The sequence below is a fragment of the Sus scrofa genome, chromosome 2 (genome assembly GCF_000003025.6).
Source record: "Sus scrofa isolate TJ Tabasco breed Duroc chromosome 2, Sscrofa11.1, whole genome shotgun sequence".
Lineage (NCBI taxonomy): Eukaryota > Metazoa > Chordata > Mammalia > Artiodactyla > Suidae > Sus > Sus scrofa.
In genome coordinates this window covers 10,582,753-10,601,023 of record NC_010444.4, presented here as the reverse complement: position 1 = coordinate 10,601,023, position 18,271 = coordinate 10,582,753, and the positions used below count along the sequence as shown (strand labels likewise).

Genomic DNA, 18,271 nt, shown 5'->3' with positions numbered 1-18,271 from the left:
CTTTGGTTTAGTTGTTCAACCAAGCAGCAAGGAAGAGATAGATGTAGAAATCTCTGTATTCTGAGAATTTTCTAAATCCACTCCCCAAGGACATTGATAGAGGTTAAGATCTTATCAGGAGGTCTGTATTTTTTATCAGTTCCATTAGGGCCGACAAGGGAAAATTCGGGCATGTCAGAGCATATATAACTAGGAACTTCTAGCCACCACTGCATGCTCAGAACTCATTCTTTCCTGAGTACTTGGACCTAGTAACAAAACATGAAGTGGCTTGTGATCCTTGTGCTGGTGGCCCTCTCAGAGTGCTTAGTCATGTAAGTATGGGGACTAGAAGTGACATCATCTCTTTCTCTCTGGAATATTTCTTGTCATCCTCTTATTCTTCCACCCATTGGGGTTAGAATGGAATATCATCATTCCTGACAGTCTTAAACTTGAACTCTCACTTATCGTTAAGTACTTTGCCATGGGTACCATGGGGCCCAGGGGTCTTGAGGTAGGCTGGCAGGATTGCACAAATCTGGGGGGCACCAGTCACTTTATGACCTATGTGAAAAAATGGCACTCCTTGGATTTGTTCAGTGCACAACCTGTGCAACTGTCAGTGTGGTCCCATGGAACAGTGTTTCTCCTGCATTTGCTCCTAGGTCTTCTCTTGGCTCTCTCTTCATTTCTATATCTATGTGTCTCTGGGGCTTCATCTCTGTATCTCTCTCTTTTTTTTTCTCTCTCCACCTCTTTGGCTGTCTCTGCACTTGCAGAACACTCTGAGGTTTGGTTGATGTTCTTTTTTTCAATTTTGATTCATTCTCCATTCTCTTAATTTGCATAGTTTATTCCCTATTCCCTATCTCCTGGCTCTATCTCTCATCCCTTTCTTCTGATTGAGCCCTGGAGAAAGATCAGAAGGATTGCTGCTAAGCCTTTTGATCCCTAACAAGAATTATGACCACAGCCAAGTAATAAATTCCCTGTCCTGCATTTCAAATTCCTCCTCTGTAAAAAGAGGATAATGATCCCCTTTCTCTCTCCTTCCCAGAGCTACTTTGAGGCAGATACAATGGGATGACAATAGCGATGGTAATGGCTGTCATTGTTGAGACTTCTCATATATCAGTTACATTACATACATCATTTTACTTAATAGCCAGAACATTCTATGTAGGGTGTGGGTTATTGTATTCCACCTTTTAAAGATGATTGAACTGAGGCTCCAAATGGTCATGTGGCTTATACAAAATTAAACAAAAGAACCTGTATTCAAACCTAGGTCTTTGCCAGGGTCTTTGCAAGATGACACTCATAACAATGCTTGGAAAACACATAGCTCCATTGCAGTGCAAGGTGTGACAGTCATTCTACAACATGGACAGCTGTTGGCTATCTCTTATTTGTTTCCTTTTCCCAATGCACCGTGAAAGAATCCCTCTAATGAAGGTCAAGTCCATCCGAGAAAACCTCAGGGAAAAAGGTTTGCTGGAAAATTTCCTGGAGGAACATCCTTATGACATGATCCAGAACCAAGGGAGCCAGAATTCTACCTTTAAAAGGAAAGTCATTCGTCACCGCTTGAGGAACTACTTCGATGTGAGTGAAAGGGGCGGAAGGCCCCACAGCGCCCCCTGGTGATTTGGTCAAGCCTGGGGTTCCCCTGGAGGGGCCAGGAGGGATGTTGGGGCTGGGGCCCCTTCAGGAAGCAGCACCACAGAGAGATCTGGCGCCTCATACCCAGAGGAGAAGGTACTCCCACCCTCAATTCTTGGTCTGTGGTGACTCAGCCCAGCAATGACCAGGTGGCAGGTAAACACTTCTGTGTCAGAGATACGTCATTGGCGTGAGGAAGATTCTTCTCTTTGAACTAAGGTAGCTGCTGAGCTACAGATGAAGGGTGAGACAAATCAAACAATTAAGCCAATTGCAAAGAAAGTTGGAAACCCCAGGAAGAGTAAGTTCGCCTCCGAAGACCCAAAAATGATAACAGTAAAAAGTTATTGAGCCCCTTTAGTGGGTGACACTGCAGAAATGTAATACGATATGGTTATGGCTACCTTTCTATAAAAGGTCTTATCTCTATTTCCCAAGAATGCAGAGTCCAGCCTGAGACACAGACAAAGAATAAATGAATATCACATAAAAGGGCCAACTGCAGGATGTTGACAGGACAAGGTTTGAGTGTGGGTGAAGGAAGGAGAAGGACGTGCTCAGGCTGGGCCTTGAGGGGGACACTGGAGAGCTGCTCCAATGAAGCACTGGTCTGAGCAGAGGCTGTGAGGTGGGGCCGTGGGCAAGGGATTTTAGATTCCATGGGACAGCTCGAGGTTGGTGGCATGTTGAGAAACAGGGTGACCAGGACAGTCAGTTCTGCCCTGACCACCCCTTCCTGGCCCCATAGATGATCTACGTGGGCAACATCACCGTCGGAACACCCCCCCAGCAGTTCAGCGTGGTCTTTGACACGGGCTCAACTGACTTGTGGGTGCCTTCCGTCTACTGCCACAGCATGGCCTGTGGTGAGTGCACACCCCCTGCCCCTCTTGTGCTCCCCCCGAGCCCCTTCTTGGTCAAGCAAGCTGATGGAAATTCATCTCCTCTGTCTGCAGTTACACACAATATCTTCGACCCTTTTCAATCCAGCACCTTCCGGTTTTCGGCCACACCCATCCGACTAGAATACGGTTCTGGGATGGTGTCAGGATTTCTTGGCTATGACACCGTTCGGGTAATGTGGATACCACAAGCTCAGGCAGGGCCAGTCCTGGATGGCACTGTTATTTTCCAGATAGACACAGGATCCCTTGGGAGGGCCTGCCTTTCCCAAAGTCCCAAATGGCTGGCAACCTGCTTGCCCTTTGGGACGGTGTCTCAGTTCCCTGCCAGGATGAGGGCATAAGGCCAATCTAGTAACTGCAGACAGTGTTTGCAGAGGTTATGGGTTGAAATCCACAGCCTTGCACAAATGGAACCCAAATCCTGGTCTAGCTTGACCTATGGTCAAGCCAGGGCTCAGGAAGGCCTTAGTTCTCTGCACACTAATGGCATCTCCCTCCCCACCTCGACCCCAGCCCAGCCTCAATCCCGGTTCCCAAAACTTCACATGAGAACATCCACCTCTCAACAGATTGGGAGACTTATCATCATGGGCCAGGGATTTTGCATCACCTCGTGGGAAGAAAGTAAGACCTTTGAACATGCTCCCTTTGATGGCATGCTGGGCCTGGGCTATGCCAGCCTCGGGATCCGTGGGGTCACTCCTGTCTTTGACAACATAAAGAGACGGGGCTTCCTTGATCAGCCTGTCTTTGCCTTCTACTTGAGCACGTAAGTCTGAGTGGGATAAGCCCTCTCTACACATCAGCTGTAAGAAGGTTCCAGTTGCATGAAAAATTCTAGCCTATGTAATCCAGAAGTTCCCTGAGATATAGTGTACACTGGGTCAAACCAGCTGTGACCCCAGGGCCATATCTAGCCCTGCCACAGGTTTTTATAAATAAAGTTTTATTGTAACATATCCATCCTCATGAGACCAAAGGCAGCATTTGGTCCAGGGAGTTGGAGGGAGGAGAAGGAGCAGTGGAGGGGTCAGGATACAGGTGGGAGGAGGAGAGAACGGGATTCGCTGACGGATTCAATAAGGAAGGAAGGACAGGGGTGGGGGGACTCTTTCTTCCTCACTCACATTTGACCAGGAGCCCAGGACCAGCTAGAGCACTGGCCCCTGCTGTAGGAACGTGTGGGACCCCTTGTGGAAAAAGCTTGAGTTTCAGGACAGAGATGGCAGAGGCATGGGGCCCTGCTGAACGGGGGGCCCATGGACAGCACAGGTCACAGCCCAGGAACCTGACCCTGGGTGAGCCTGATCCACGCCCTTGCACCCTCAGGTCTCAGCTTTCCTGAAAATTGACAGGCTGGCCCAGTGGAAGTCCCAGCCCTCCAGTCTGGTGTCCCCTGAGGGACTCTCTCAGCGATCTGGTTGCAGGAGGGGGCCAGGCCCTCTGGAAAGGGTGGGTGCTCAGAGCCTGGCTAGGATTCCCAGGTTCAAACCTCTTCTGGGCCACTCATTAGCCGGTCAGGTACTCAGCTCTCCATGCCTCAATTTCTGCATCTGCAAAATGGGATCATAGCAGTGCCTCTGATGGGTGGATAAGCACAGCCCTCAACAGTGCCTGGTATGTGGCTGAACTTGAGAAAAGCCACCCATTATTCTCCTACACTCACCTTCTGACTCCTCTCCTCAGCAAGAGTGAGCAGGGCAGCGTGGTGATATTTGGTGGTGTTGACCACAGATACTACAGAGGAGACCTCAGGTGGGTGCCCCTGTCGAAACCGCACTACTGGCAGATCGCCTTGGACAGGTAAGCCCCTCCCTCTAAGGGCCACCCTGAGGGATGTGCACACAGACACGGGAAGGCACACACCCCTGCATGCACAGACACACCATCACACACACACAGATACACACACACATATACTCCACAGACAATGACACACTAAGAAACACACACAGGCACACAGAGACACATAGGCAAACACACACAGCCACACAGACACACCAAGACACAAAAACACAGAGATACATGGACAGACACATGCACCTTGCAGAGATTTATAATCATCCAGGCCTCCTGACCAGGGCCCAGAGAAGCTTGTGCAACCCAGGGACGTGGCAGCTTCCGCGTCCCCTAAAGGGGGACCCTAAAGTGTCCTGAAAGGAGGATCAGGGAGAATTCCACGAGCCTGAGCAGGCTGGTGCTAAGATGACCAACCGTCCACGGCTACCCAGGCCCAAGCAGGTGATTAGGGCACAGGATTGCCAGTGGGAAAACAGGACACGTCCTGGACAAACTGGGAAAACGGGTCTCCTTAGGGAGAAGCTACCCAGCAGTGCACAGAGGTTGGCTGCATTCTTGAGTCTGGAAATCAAATCATGGAGTTCCTCTCATGGCTCAGTGGTAGCAACCCCAACTAGTATCCATTAGATCACGGGTTTGATCCCTGGCCTCGCTGAGTGGGTCAAGGATCCAGCATTGCCGTGAGCTATGGTGTAGGTTGCAGACATGGCTCGGATCCAGCATTGCTGTGCTTGTAGCAGGGGCTGGCAGCTGCAGTTCCAATTCGACCTAGAGCCTGGGAACTTCTATATGGGGCAGGTACAGCCCTGCCCCCCCAAAAGAAAGCAAATCATGCAGAGAGACACCTCCTGACCCTGACCCACCCAGCCCCCTTCCAGGCACACAGGGGGACAGGGACTATGACAGAGACCACCAGGGAGCTGGATCCCAGAGTGGCCTCAGAATGAGAGGCAGGAGTTGAGCCCCTCAGACAAGAGCTTCCATGTCCATTGGAGGCCCCTGGGCAAGCTCAGTCATTGCCTGCCTGGAGGGTCTCAGTGTCTGAGCCAGGCTGGGGGGTGGGGCTGGGCGATATAATGTCTCCCAGGGCACCCTGGGTCCCCCTCCCCACCACAGCGAGTGTCTGCTGCCCCAGAAAACATAGGAGGTCACTCTGGGTGTTGACCCGTTATTTCTCAGACACCAGAAACAGGTCCCTGGTTGTCCCCCATTCATGTCTTCATTCATTCATTCATTCATTCATTCAACAAACCCATGGTGTGGATCTGCTGTGTGCTGGGAACAGAGAATACCCCTTGCTCTTACAGACCTAGCATCTAGTAAGGTGGACATACAGGAAACGAGTCGCACGAAGAATAAATTACCACTTTGTGCCAGGCTAGACATGAGAAAGTCTGTACGGAGAATATCCAAGAGAGGAGCCTGATCAAGTCTGAGGGTGGGGAGGTGGAGGGGAGAGAATTTCCTGAAATGTGACAATTAAGCTGCAACCTGGATGTTGAGGAGAAATCAACCAAAGGGGATGGAGGCCTTCTAGAAATGTGACCAGCATGTGCCAGGGCCCTGAGGCAAAAAAGAGCCTGGTGCATTCAAGAACTGAAAGGAAGTCAAGGAAGGTGAAATGACCAAAACAAAGGAAAACAGAGTGGGGGATGAGCTGGAGGATGGTTCTGAAGACAGTCGAAGTAGTGGTTGCAGCAGTGGGAGGAGAGCAGAGTGATCCTGGTGCCCACTTTGTCCCACTGTCTGGCAGGATCTCCTGGAGAGGGTATGTTATTGCTTGTAAGGCTGGCTGCCAGGCCATCGTGGATACCGGAACCTCGTTGCTGCGTGGTCCAAATGCAGATGTCAGAAATATCCAGAAGCTCATCGGCGCCCATTACTTCCATCGTGAGGTAAAGGATCCTTGCCCAGGGGCACTCTGGGGCTCTTCACACAGTAAGGAACAACTAAGCCAACCTTTCTCCCTCTTTGGCAAACAGTATGTGATCCGATGTAGTGCCCCAGACACCCTGCCTGACATCGTTTTCACCATTAACAATGTCCAATACCCAGTGCCAGCTCGTGCCTACATCCGAAAGGTGAGATGCCAACTCTGGGGGCTGGTTCATAAATCCCGGACTTTCAGGAACCATTAGACTGCTTAGTGCTGGGAGGAAGGGGCCCCCTACAGGCCAAAATGCACTACTGCAGATGCTGTTAAGGCCTCCCCCAACCCCACCTCCACTGCCACCACCACCCCAAGCAGGACCTCCCTCAAAACCAGCCTCTTGAAGGCAAAGGGAAGACTAGGACAACCACCATCCTGAAATAAAGATGGAGACTCCACCCCGGGCAGGCACGGTGCCAGGCACAAGGAGAGGGGACCACTAAGGGCATCTGCCCTCAAGGAGCTTCCAGTCAACCAGGGCCCACAGATGGATGACACAGAATCCCTGTGATCATCAGGCTGAGGGACAAGGGGGTGGCTGAGGACACTGCCAGTGTGTTGTCCCGCCAGAGTGGTTCACAGTCTCCCTGCCCATCTCCAAAGTGCCCTGGTTTGGATGATGATTAGAGGGTTTCCCGAGTCCTAGGCTGCACCTGCCCTTCGTGAGCCCCAGGTCCCCCTCTGGGAGCTGGGACACCAGACCAGCCCTGTGCAGGGCTTGGAGGCCCTCCTGCATGAAGGGGACACAGTGACTGCACAGCCCCTGGCTCAGACTTGAGCTTTAATACACGTCAGCTCCCGATGGGAATTGAGAGGAGGCTGAAGGAGTTCAAAGAAGGCTGTTAAGAAGAGAGGGAATTTCAATGATTGTAAACCCCCAGCCTCATGGAGGGGTGAGAAGCCCCTCTGGGGTGGAGGCAAATCGACACTGGGCTCTGTGCCCCTGGACCCCTGGGGGCTATGCCAAGGGATGCCAGGGGCAGCTCTAGCTGATGAAGCTAGAGACAAGGGAGCACAGAGGCAAGTTACCCAACCCAGCATGGCGTGGCCAAGGAGGGTAAGCAGGGGTCCAGGAAGGCCACCCGAGTGGGGGTGGGGGGAGAGGCGCTGAGTGCAGCCTTAAAGAACAGGTTGTGGGGAAAGGGGCAAGAAAAGGCCTTCTGTGCAGAGAGAACTGCCAGCCTGGGGCAGAAGGAAAGAAACAGCAGGGAGTTGGAGGAGGGCTACAGACTGCCTGGTTCTTGGGTGGACAGCCCCCTTCCGCAGCTGCTCAGAGAGCCACATGGCTCTCACCTAAGGAGGGAGATGAAACCCAGAAGGTCAGCTCTGGATACAGAGGGCAGTGACAGGTGAGGGCTCTGGCTCACTGCTGTGTCTTTTGGTCTCCCCAGAACACTAACGGAATCTGCCTCAGCAACTTTAAAGGGCTCATAGGTCATTTCAACCGCGAAGCGATATGGATCCTGGGTGATGTCTTCTTAAGGCTGTATTTCACCGTTTTTGATCGAGGACAGAACAGGATTGGCCTGGCTACTGCAGTGTAAAAGCTGGGACTGCTTCCAGAAACAACCAGGCCCAAACACACATTTACTTCACACTTAGGGCATTCTTGCCCAGGGAGCGCAGTTTGAATGGGGTTCAGTGTTCTGCAAAGCCTTGTTCTCAGTAAAGAATAAAGGATTGCCTTTGCAATGGTGCTGATACCAACCAGCGCCTCTCATTGAGTCTGGGTGGTGCCTCATAATCTTTAGGACTCGACGACCTAGTCTGAACCACAACTGAGAGGAGCCCATCTCCACGAGATTTCCAAAGGAAGGGCAGACTTATTGGAAGGATACTGGGGATCCAGGATATAGGAACCAGAGCAGAACCAAAGATCTCAGTGACTGGACTCAAGACACCAGAAGCAATCTGCTCACTCTTTCCCTCCCTCGCTCTTTCCCTCCTCTCATCTTTCATTCTCTAGCCTCACAGTTTTCATTGCTCAGGCTTCTGAACATAATGGAGGGCTCTTCAGATGCCTGCCCCAGGGTTTTACATCCCATCAAACCCCTAGGGAAACAAGCAAGAAAAAGATCAGGGTACCAGAGAGGGTTCTTATTGGTCCACTTGAGGTCAGGTATCCAACCCTGGACCAACCATCATGGAGAGGGTCATGGGGTACTGTGATTCGTTTATCTTGGTCACATGGCCTTAACAGTCAGCATCTGATTGACAGTTTCCACCACAACCCTGTGACTGGAGCTGTGGAGAACTGGCCTCAAAGGAAGTGGCACAGGGATGTTCTATTTTAAGGAACAGTTTGTGGCTACCCCAGAAATTCTGTCACTTTCTCAGAGGGATGGTAAGGAGTAAAAAAAGTAGATGCTAGGAGTTCCTGGGTGGCCTAGCAGTTAAGGATCAAGGTTGTGGCTAGGGACACTGATATGGCGTGGGTTGAATCCATGGCCCCTCCACATGCCACAGGCCAGGCCAAAAAAATTTTATTTCTTCATCCCATCTCAGAGGACCACTGACAGTGGCCTCCTGCTCCAGAAGGGCTCAGGTTTAAGCCCTGCAAACTAGGATGTTCCCTTTGTCCCCATACCCCAATCACCAGCTTTCTTCCTTGCACACCTGCAGTGCTCCTTCCAGCCCCACTTCCAGAGTGACAGACCCATGTGAATGCCTGAGCCATCCCCACCCTTTCGAGGACCCAGTATGGCCCTCACCTTGGCCTCCAAGGCTGTTGAATGAACTGTCTTTCATGGAAAGGGGGGCTACCAGGTGAACAAAGACTTCAATATTTCAGAGCTTCTTTCAGGATCAGAGATACAGAACATCTGGTTCTGGCTGCTACCGTTTGGCACATTAGCAGACCCCTGGCATAGGCCCCGACTGGGGACAACTGGGGTTAGAGGAAAAGGGAGACCTAGATGGAAATAGGAGCAGAGAAGATAAATAAGATGGAAAACACACCCAACTCAACACAGATTTCCAATCTCTACTTCACTGAAGCAAGGCAAACGTCACCTAAAGGAATGCTTCCCTGCCTGGATCTATTCATTCAGTGCAAATTTCCTGAGCACCTACTATGTGCCTGGTACTGTGGTGGATAGAGGGCTGGCTTAGGAACCTAAAACCCAGTCATGGAGAACAGGTTGTCTGTGAAAACCCCCAGTGGCAAGGGCCAGATGGAGAAAACAGCAGAGGCATTGAGATCAGAACTGGTTTTTGGCTAAATGGAGACTCAAGCAAAGAGTTTGTGAGACACGTTTTCCAAGTGGTCCTTGTGGAGCCATAGGTATTGATGAAAAACCACCAGTAACAGTAATAACAGTAGCCCCAGGGAGTTCCCATCGTGGCACAGTGGTTAACGAATGAATCCGACTAGGAACCATGAGGTTGCGGGTTCCGTCCCTGCCCTTGCTCAGTGGGTTAACAATCCGGCGTTGCCATGAGCTGTGGTGTAGGTCGCAGATGCGGCTCTGATCCTGCGTTGTTGTGGCTCTGGCGAAAGGCCAGTGGCTACAGCTCCGATTTGACCCCTAGCCTGGGAACTTCCATATGCCATGAGAGCGGCCTAAGAAATGGCAAAAAGACAAAAAAAATAATAATAATAATAGCCCCAGTTGATTATACATGCAATCTCCCTGTTTCCTCATGAGCCCCTGCAGGGCGAGATCCCCATGGTACAGATGAGGGAAGTCTCCTCCCATCTTCTGGTTCCATTACCAGTGATAGGCACACAGTAGGTCCTCAATTACTCCATGTCGAGTGGGTGAATCAGTAAGTGCTTCCTCTAGAACACCCTGCAGCACCCATGTCGGGGATCATGCATGATGTCAGCCTGGCTTATTTCCATACTAGCAACCTGGAAAGGTCAGGCTTTACTCCCTAGTTGAGCCTACGGGCAGGGCTGAACCTGGTGTCTGCTCATAAGCCCATGCTGTTTTGTGTTTCTCTATTGGCAGCCTGTGCCACCAACATGAGAATAAATTCTGATGTTCAAAGCAAACACCTTGTCCTACCCTCCACAGTTATCCTTTACTAACTGCAGACCAGAGACATTTGTAGGCTTCATTGAGAGGAAAAGTCGGAAAAAGACAGATCTAGAGCCCTTCTCGTAGGAATATAAATTGGTGCCGCCTTTTGGGAGGTGATGTGTCCTTAAAATGAGTATGGCCTCTCTCCCAGCAATTTTGCCTCTAAGTTTTATGCTAAAGCAATGATCAGAAACACCTACAAACATAAATAAGCAAGGATGCACTCCTGGGTATAGCTTACAAAAGGGGAAATTCTAGGACATCCTGAGACGCATTACACAAAGGGTACACACAGCACAGAGAGGCCATGGAGCAACTGCATTCAAATTATGCTTTTGGAGGATATTCAGGGTTGTGAGATATCATTCCAATATGGCACTGAGAGAAAAGAACAGAATACGAAACAGCATGATCCTGGGAGTTCCCATCTGTTTCAGCAGAAACGAATCTGACTAGTATCCCTGAGGATGTGGGTTAGATTTTTGGCGCTGCTCAGTGGGTTAAGGATCCTGTGCTTCCATGAGCTGTGGTGTAGGTCACAGATGTGACTCCGATCCCATGATCCTGTGGCTGTGGTGTAGACTGGCATTTGTAGCTCCAATTAGAACTTCCATATGACATGACTGCAGCCCTAAAAAGAAAAAAAAATTAAGTAAATTTTAACAGACCATGATACCCAGATTGATAAGCACATAGAAGATACTGCAGCATTCTGGGCAGTCAAGTGTCACCGGGAGATTTTCTGCCTGACTTCAAATCCCACTTCTGACACCCACAAGTCATGTGATCTTGACAAGTTCCTCTCTGGACAGCAGATTCCTCTTCCGTAAATTTAGGATGAGGATGGTTTGTTTCACACGAATCCTCAGGAAAAGGCAAACCAGGTGACAATGAGATATCCCCTCACACTTACTGGGATGGTGTTAACAAGGAACAGAGATAGAACGTGTTGATGACGATGTGGACCCGTGTGCTGGTGGAAGGGACAAGGAGGCAGCCACCGCAAAACAGAATGGAGGTTGCTCCAAAAACTGCAAAGAGTAATTGCTATCTGATTGAGCATTCCCATTTCTGGGCATTTATTCCGAAAACTTAGAAGCAGGCTATGAAAGGGATATTTGCACTGTCCTGTTCATTGCAGCATATTCGCAATAGCCAAGATGGGGAAACATTTCTGATCCATCTGCTGTTGCACGGATAAAGAAAACGTGGTAGAGACATACCAGGGAATAGTATCCAGCCTTTAAAAAGAAGAAAATACTGCCGTTTCTTTACATTTACATTATAGTTGATTTCCACTGTTCTCTCCACTTCTGCTGAATAGCAAAAGTTCCAGTCATACATATCTACACATTCTTTTTTTCCATATTATCTTCCATCATGTCCCATCACAAGTGACTGGACATATTTCCCTGGGCCATACAGCAGAACTTCGGGGCTTATCCACTCTACATGTAGTCGTTTGCATCTTCTAACCCCATGCTTTCAGACCATCCCACGCCCGCCCCCTACCCATTGGCAACCACATGTCTCTTCTCCATGTCCCTGTGTTTGTTCTTTGTTCTGTAGATAGGTGCATTTTGGCATAGTTTAGATTCCATATATGAGATATCACATGGAATTTGTCTCTCTCTCTCTCTGACTTACTTCATTTCGTATGAGACTCTCCAGTTCCACCCGTATTACAACAAAAGGCCTGATTTTGTTCTCTTCTGTGTCTGAGGGGTATTCCACTGTGTACATGGGCCACATCTTAATCCACTCACCTGTCGATGGACATTTGGACTGTTTCCATGTCTGGGCTGTTGTGAATGGTGCTGCAATGAGCATAGGGGTGGCATGTATCTTTTTGAATGAAAGGCTCTTCTGCTGATACGCCCAAGAGTAGGACTGCTGGGTCATGTGGTAGCTCTATACCTAGTTTTCTGAGGTAGCCCCATACTGTTTTCCATCGTGCTTATACCAATCGACATTCCCAGTGAACAGGAAGGTTCCCTTGCCTCCACAGCCTTTCCAGCATGTGGCATTCGTGGGCTGCTTAATGACAGCCATTCTGACCGGTGTGAGGTGGTGACTCATGGAAGTGAGGATTTGCACTTCGCTAATAAGTACTGATGTGGAGCACTTTTTCTTGTGTCTGTTGGCCATCCATGTCTTCTTTGGAGAAACGTCTGTTTAGGACTACGGCCCATTTCTCACTTGGGGTGTTTGTTTTTGGCTGTTCAGTTGCAGGAGACGTTTTCCTGTTTGGGAGACGAAGCCCTTGTCGGGTGCAGCCCTTGTTTGCTGCTGCTTTGTCCCATTCCAAGCTCTGTCTTTCCCTGTTTGTATGGCTTCCTTTGCCATGCCAAAGCGTGCCCGTTGACTAGTGCCATTGGTTTGTTCTGGGGTTTATTCCTATTGCCTTGGGAGAATGACCTAAGAAAACATCTGTACGGTTGATGTCAGAGAAGGGTGAGCCTCAGTTCTCTCCTGGGAGTTGGGGGGTGTTTTGTCTAATGGTTAAGGTTTAAGCCATCTTGAGTTTCTTTGTGTGCGTGGTGTGGGGAGCATTCCAGTTTCATCGATTCACGTGCAGGTGTCCAGTTTTCCCAGCACCGCTTGCTGAAGAGACTGTCTTCTCCCCGTTGTCTATTCTTACCACCTTTGTCGAATACCAGTTGACTGCAGGTGTCTGGGTTTCTTTCTGGGCTCTCTGTTCCGTTCCGTTGGTCAGTATGTCTGTGTTTGTACCAGTCCCACACTGTCCGGATTACTGTTGCTTTGCCATAGTGTCGGACATCAAGACAACAGCAGGGGTTATGCCTCTGCTTGGTCTGTGCTCCTCAGGATTGCTCTGGCAATTCAGGGTCTTTTATGGTTCCCTATACATTTTGGGATGGTTTGTTCTAGGTCTGAGCAACATGTCATCAGTAATGTGGCAGGGATCTCATCCAGTGTGTCGATTGCTTTGAGTGGGTGGCATTTCAATGGTATTAATCCTTCCAGTCCAAGAGCATCGGGACCTCTTCCCATTTCTTCGAACCCTCTTTAATTCATTTGATTAATGTTTTATAGTTCTCAGCGTAGAAGTCTCTCACCTCCTTGGTCAGGTTGCTGCCTAGATGTTAGTTTTGTTTTGGTTTTCAAAGGCATTGTCTTTTTGTGTTCCTCTTCTAACCCTTCGTTGTTAGTATACAGAAAAGCAAGCAATTTCTGAATGTTAATCTTGTATCCTGCTACTTTGCTGACTTCGTTGTTCAGGGCAAGTAGTTTTTGTGTGGAGTCCTTAGGGTTTTCTGTATATAGCACCGTGTCATCTGCACAGAGTGACAGCTTTACCTCTTCTCTTCCCATTTGGATGCCATTTATTTCTTTTCTTTTTCTTCTTTTTTTTTTTTTTTTTTTTGGTCTTTTTGCTATTTCTTAGGGCCGCTCCCTAGGCATGTGGAGGTTCCCAGGCTAGGGGTCAAATTGGAGCCATAGCCATTGGCCTATGCCAGAGCCACAGCAACCTGGGATCCGAGCCGCGTCTGGGACCTACACCACAGCTCACGGCAACACTGGATCGTTAACCCACTGAGCAAGGGCAGGGACTAAACCCGCAACCTTATGGTTCCTAGTCGGATTCGTTAAGCACTGCGCCACGACGGGAACTCCTATTTCTTTTCTTTTTCTGATCACTGTTGCCTAGGTCTCCCGATGCTAGGTTGAGTAAAAGTGGTGAGATTGGACATCCTTGTCTTGTGTCAGATTTTAATGGGAAGGCTCTTGGCTCTTCTCTGTCGAGTATTATATCAGCTGTGGGGTTGCCATCCATGGCTTTTATTGTGTGAAGATATGTTCCCGCCATACCCACTTTGGTAAGAGTTCATTTCTTGAAAGGATGTTGGATTGTGTCCGATGCCTTTTCTGCCTCTATTGAGATGGTCGTGTGGTTTTTGACTTTTCTTTTGTTAATGTGGTGTATGCAGCTGATTCATTTGCATATGGCGGTCCATCCTCCTGAACTTGGGATGATCCCATTGGGTCGCGGCATGTTGTAGTTTTACGTGTTGTTGGATTCGGATGGCTAAACCGAATTTTTGTGTCTCTATTCATCAAAGATGTTGGCATGCCGTTCTCCTTTTTGATAGGTAGCATCTTTGTCTGGTTTTGGTAATGGGGGATGGTGGCTTCATAGCCTGTCACGGGCAGTCTTCCTTCTTCCTCAAGTTTATGTGTGTGTGTGTGTGTGCTTTTTACAGACTTACCCATGACTCCCAGGGTAGGGGTTGATTCAGAACTACAGCTGCCTGCCAACACCATGGTCTCAGCAATGTGGGATCTGAGCTGCATCTGCGGTATCTACCACAGCTCACAGCAATGCTGGATTCCAACCCCACTGAGCAAGGCCAGGGATTGATCCTGCCTCCACATGGATACTAATCTGATTCATTTCTCCTGTACCACAATGCGAAGTCCCTTCTTTGATCTTTTTGAAATGTTTAAGCAGGATGGTTCTTTGTATGTTTGATAGAATTTGCTTGTGACTTTTGGCTCTGGAATTTGCTTTGTAGGGAGTGTTTTTATTACATGTTCAATGCCATTTCTAGTGATCAGTCTGTTCAAATGATGAAGTTCTTCTTGATTCAGTTTTGCTGGGCGGTATGTCTTTAGAGAGGGGTATATTGCTTCTAGGTTGTCAAATTTGTTGGCATATAATTGTTCATAAAAGTCTCTTAGGGGTTTTTGTATTTTTGCAGTATCTGAGACCTCCCCTTTTTCATTGCTTCTTTTATTTGGGTTCTCACTCTCTTCTTCTTTTTTCTTTTGGTCTTTTTGCCTTTTTGTTTTTTTTAGGGCTGCGCTTGTGACATATGGAGTTTCCCAAGCTAGGGGTCGAAATGGAGCAGCTGCTGCCTGCCTCCGCCACAGTCAGCAGTGCTAGATCTGAGCTGCACCTGTAACCTAAGCTGCAACTTATGGCAATGCCAGATCCTGAACCCACTGAGCCAGGCCAGCGAACAGACCCACATCCTCAAGAACACTATGTCTAGTTCTTGACTCGCTGAGCCAGAACAGGACCGCCAACTCAATATTTTATAATAACATATAGGGGGAAAGGATTTAAAAACAAAAAAGATATGCGTGTATGTATAACTCAATCCTTTTGCTATACACCAAAAACTAGCAAAATCTTGTAAATGACCTCTACTTCCATTTTAAAAAATTCAATTTCATTACTAGCAATAAAAATGACCCCAAAGACCTAAACAGTGTTCCCTGGAGATCTCACCCAGTCCACTCCTCTCTCCACCCGCATGATACCCAGTTGTGCACCTGCCCTATGTACCCCATTTGATACTCCCCTGTGGATGGTCACTTCAGGTCAGCTTCGGATCTTTGGCTTTTACAGAGAAGGTTGCCCAGAACAGCTTGCCCACATAATGGCTCGCAGTTTGCCAGAGAATCTTTGGGATAAGTCCCTAGAAGGAGAGTGGCTGAGTTAAAGAATATATGTGTGTGTGTTGTTTGCTAGATTCTGCCAGGTCCATTCCATAGGGACTGAACCACCAAACCTAAATTTTAGCAATGTGCAAAAATGAGGAGGAAGATGCAGTGGCCTCCCACCCAGCTAGTGACGAGGTCAGCCTCCCACACTTCTACCTCAAGGACAGGCCTGCACAGATCTCAGGCAGGCAGGAACACCCAAGGCCAGAGAGCCCTGAAGGAGCTACAAAACAACATCTTCTTCGCTCTGGCGGCAATAACACTTTACCCAGTAGCCCTGTTCAACTCAGGCTGAGCAGAAGCTCAGAGTAGTCTTTTCTGGCCTTCTTTGATTGATAAGACATTAGGAATTAATTCCTTCATTGTATGATTGGTTTGGCAGATTAAATGCTTCAAGGTATGGAACCTATTTGGGAATTATTTCAGGTGCACAGCAAGTAGAAACTTTTCTATTCCTTGGGATATTTATCCCCAGGGGTCTTTACACAGGGAAGGAAAATTCACTTGGTTAAGAGGCATTCAGTCTCTTATTCATTCAACAAAAGTGAATGGAACCCCTGTTCCTATCCCTCTTGATCCCCACCTTGAGGCCAGAAATAAAAATATGCATAGCCTGCAGGCTGAATCCAGCACATAGTTTCTGAGGTTGGGGTCACAATATGTTTTTTGAAAAAAAAAAAGAGAGAGAGAGAAGAAGAAAAAATAGTATCTAACATTTGAAATCATGGGACTTTACATAAATATCCAGATTTCTGACTTCTCTGGAAAACATGCCCAACCAGCCTGCTTTCCAGCATGGCAGCCACTCAGCTTGGAGCTGAGGAGAGGCTGCCCCAGCCAAGGATGCTCATTCAACCAGTCCATTCACTGTTCTTGCATCCTGGGCCATGAGTGTGAGAACGTCCCTAGACTGCCAGCTCCCTGAATGCAAGGACTGCCTGGGTCTTACTCAACTTTGACTTCCTGGCATCTGATCTGGACTCCAGCACACAGGGTCCTCCATTAATGTGTGCTGGATAAACAAAACATCTCTTGGAAGCCTGCATCCCATTTCCTCCAATGGTAAAACTGTGCCATTGGAATACAGCTCTAGCCTAGGCCTTGGAAGCAGATGAGCATCCCAGGTGCCCCTGATCTATGCCATGGGTCCCGACCTAAACCACTTGTACGTCAGTGGGCTGACCCTCAAGTCTTCACTTTGCCATTTGATCTCTTTTCCTCCTTCTAACAGAGGCAACAAGGCACACCTCATGAAGTGATTTCAAAGACCACAAGAGATCTTGAAATGTCAAGCATAGCCCCTAGCACTTATTTTTACCATACTATTAGCAGTGGTTCATCTCCAACATCACAAGAGTCTCCCAACTCTTTGGTAGTCCACGCTTTTGTTTAGATGTGCAGCCAAGCCCCAAGGAAGAAATTGTAGTAGAAATCTCTGTATGTTGAGAATTTTCTAAGTCCACTCCCCAAGGACACTGATGGAGGTAAAGATCTTATCAGGAGGTGTGTATTTCTTATCAGTTCCTTTAGTGGCCGACAGAGGACAATTTGGGCATATCAGAGCATATATAACTAGGAGCTTCTCCCCACCACTTGCATACTCAAGAATTGCCATATCCTGAGTACCTGGACCCAGGAAAGAAGCATGAAGTGGCTTGTGATATTCGGGCTGGTGGCCTTCTCAGAGTGCTTAGTCATGTAAGTATGGGGACCAGAAGTGACATCATCTCTCTCTCTCTGGAATATTTCTTGTCATCTTCTTATTCTTCCAACTATCAGTATTAGAAGGGAAGGTCGTCATTCCCTGACAGTCTTAAACTTCAACTCTCACTGATTGTCGAGTGCCATTCCAAGGGTACCTTGGAGTCTAAGCGTATTGGGGGTAGGTCTGCAGGATTGCACAACTCTGGGTCAAGAGTCACACAATGACCTACGTGAAAAAATGGCACTCCTTGGATTTCTTCAGTGCACAATCTGTGCAACGGTCAGTGTAGTCTGGTGGAAGAGCACTTCTCCTGCATTTGCTCCTAGGTCTTCTCTCGGCTCTCCCTCCATTTCTGGGTCTTTGTATTTCTGGGGCTTCGTCTCCGTATCTCTCTTTTGTTCTCTCCATCTCTTTGGATGTCTATGTGCATGCAGAACTCTCTGACGTCTTGTTATTTTTTCTTTCTCAATTTTTATTCTTCCTCATTTCTCTTTTTGGGGGTTTGTTTTTTGGTTTTTTGGGGTTTTTTTGTGTCTTTGTTTTCTTTTTAGTGCCACACCTGCAACATGTGGAGTTTCTCTGGCTGGGGCTCGAATCGGAGCTACACCTGCTGGCCTCTGCCACAGCCAGAGCAACACGGGACCCAAACAAAGTCTGAGACCTATAGCACAGCTCATGGCAACACCAGATCCCCAACCCAGTAAGCGAGGCCCAGGATCTAACCCACATCCTCATGGATACCAGGTGGGCTCCTTACCACTGAGCCACAACAGGAACTTCCCTTCGCCTC

General features: G+C 48.5%; 1 protein-coding gene across 1 annotated transcript; it reads left to right on the top strand.

The window, feature by feature from the left end:
* LOC100524300 (pregnancy-associated glycoprotein 2-like) lies at positions 228-7,823 on the top strand. The gene is made up of 9 exons (XM_003122659.3): positions 228-314; positions 1,422-1,587; positions 2,393-2,510; positions 2,601-2,719; positions 3,119-3,318; positions 4,236-4,352; positions 6,103-6,244; positions 6,332-6,430; positions 7,671-7,823. The coding sequence occupies exons 1-9, from the start codon at positions 262-264 to the stop codon at positions 7,821-7,823; spliced, it is 1,167 nt and encodes a 388-aa protein (XP_003122707.1). The 5' UTR covers positions 228-261.

Coding starts and splice junctions, on each gene's coding strand:
- LOC100524300 (XM_003122659.3), top strand. CDS start 262: ATGAAGTGGCTTGTGATCCTTGTGCTGGTGGCCCTCTCAGAGTGCTTA. Junction 4,353..6,102: donor TGGCAGATCGCCTTGGACAG/GTAAGCCCCTCC, acceptor ACTGTCTGGCAG/GATCTCCTGGAGAGGGTATG. Junction 6,431..7,670: donor CTCGTGCCTACATCCGAAAG/GTGAGATGCCAA, acceptor TGGTCTCCCCAG/AACACTAACGGAATCTGCCT.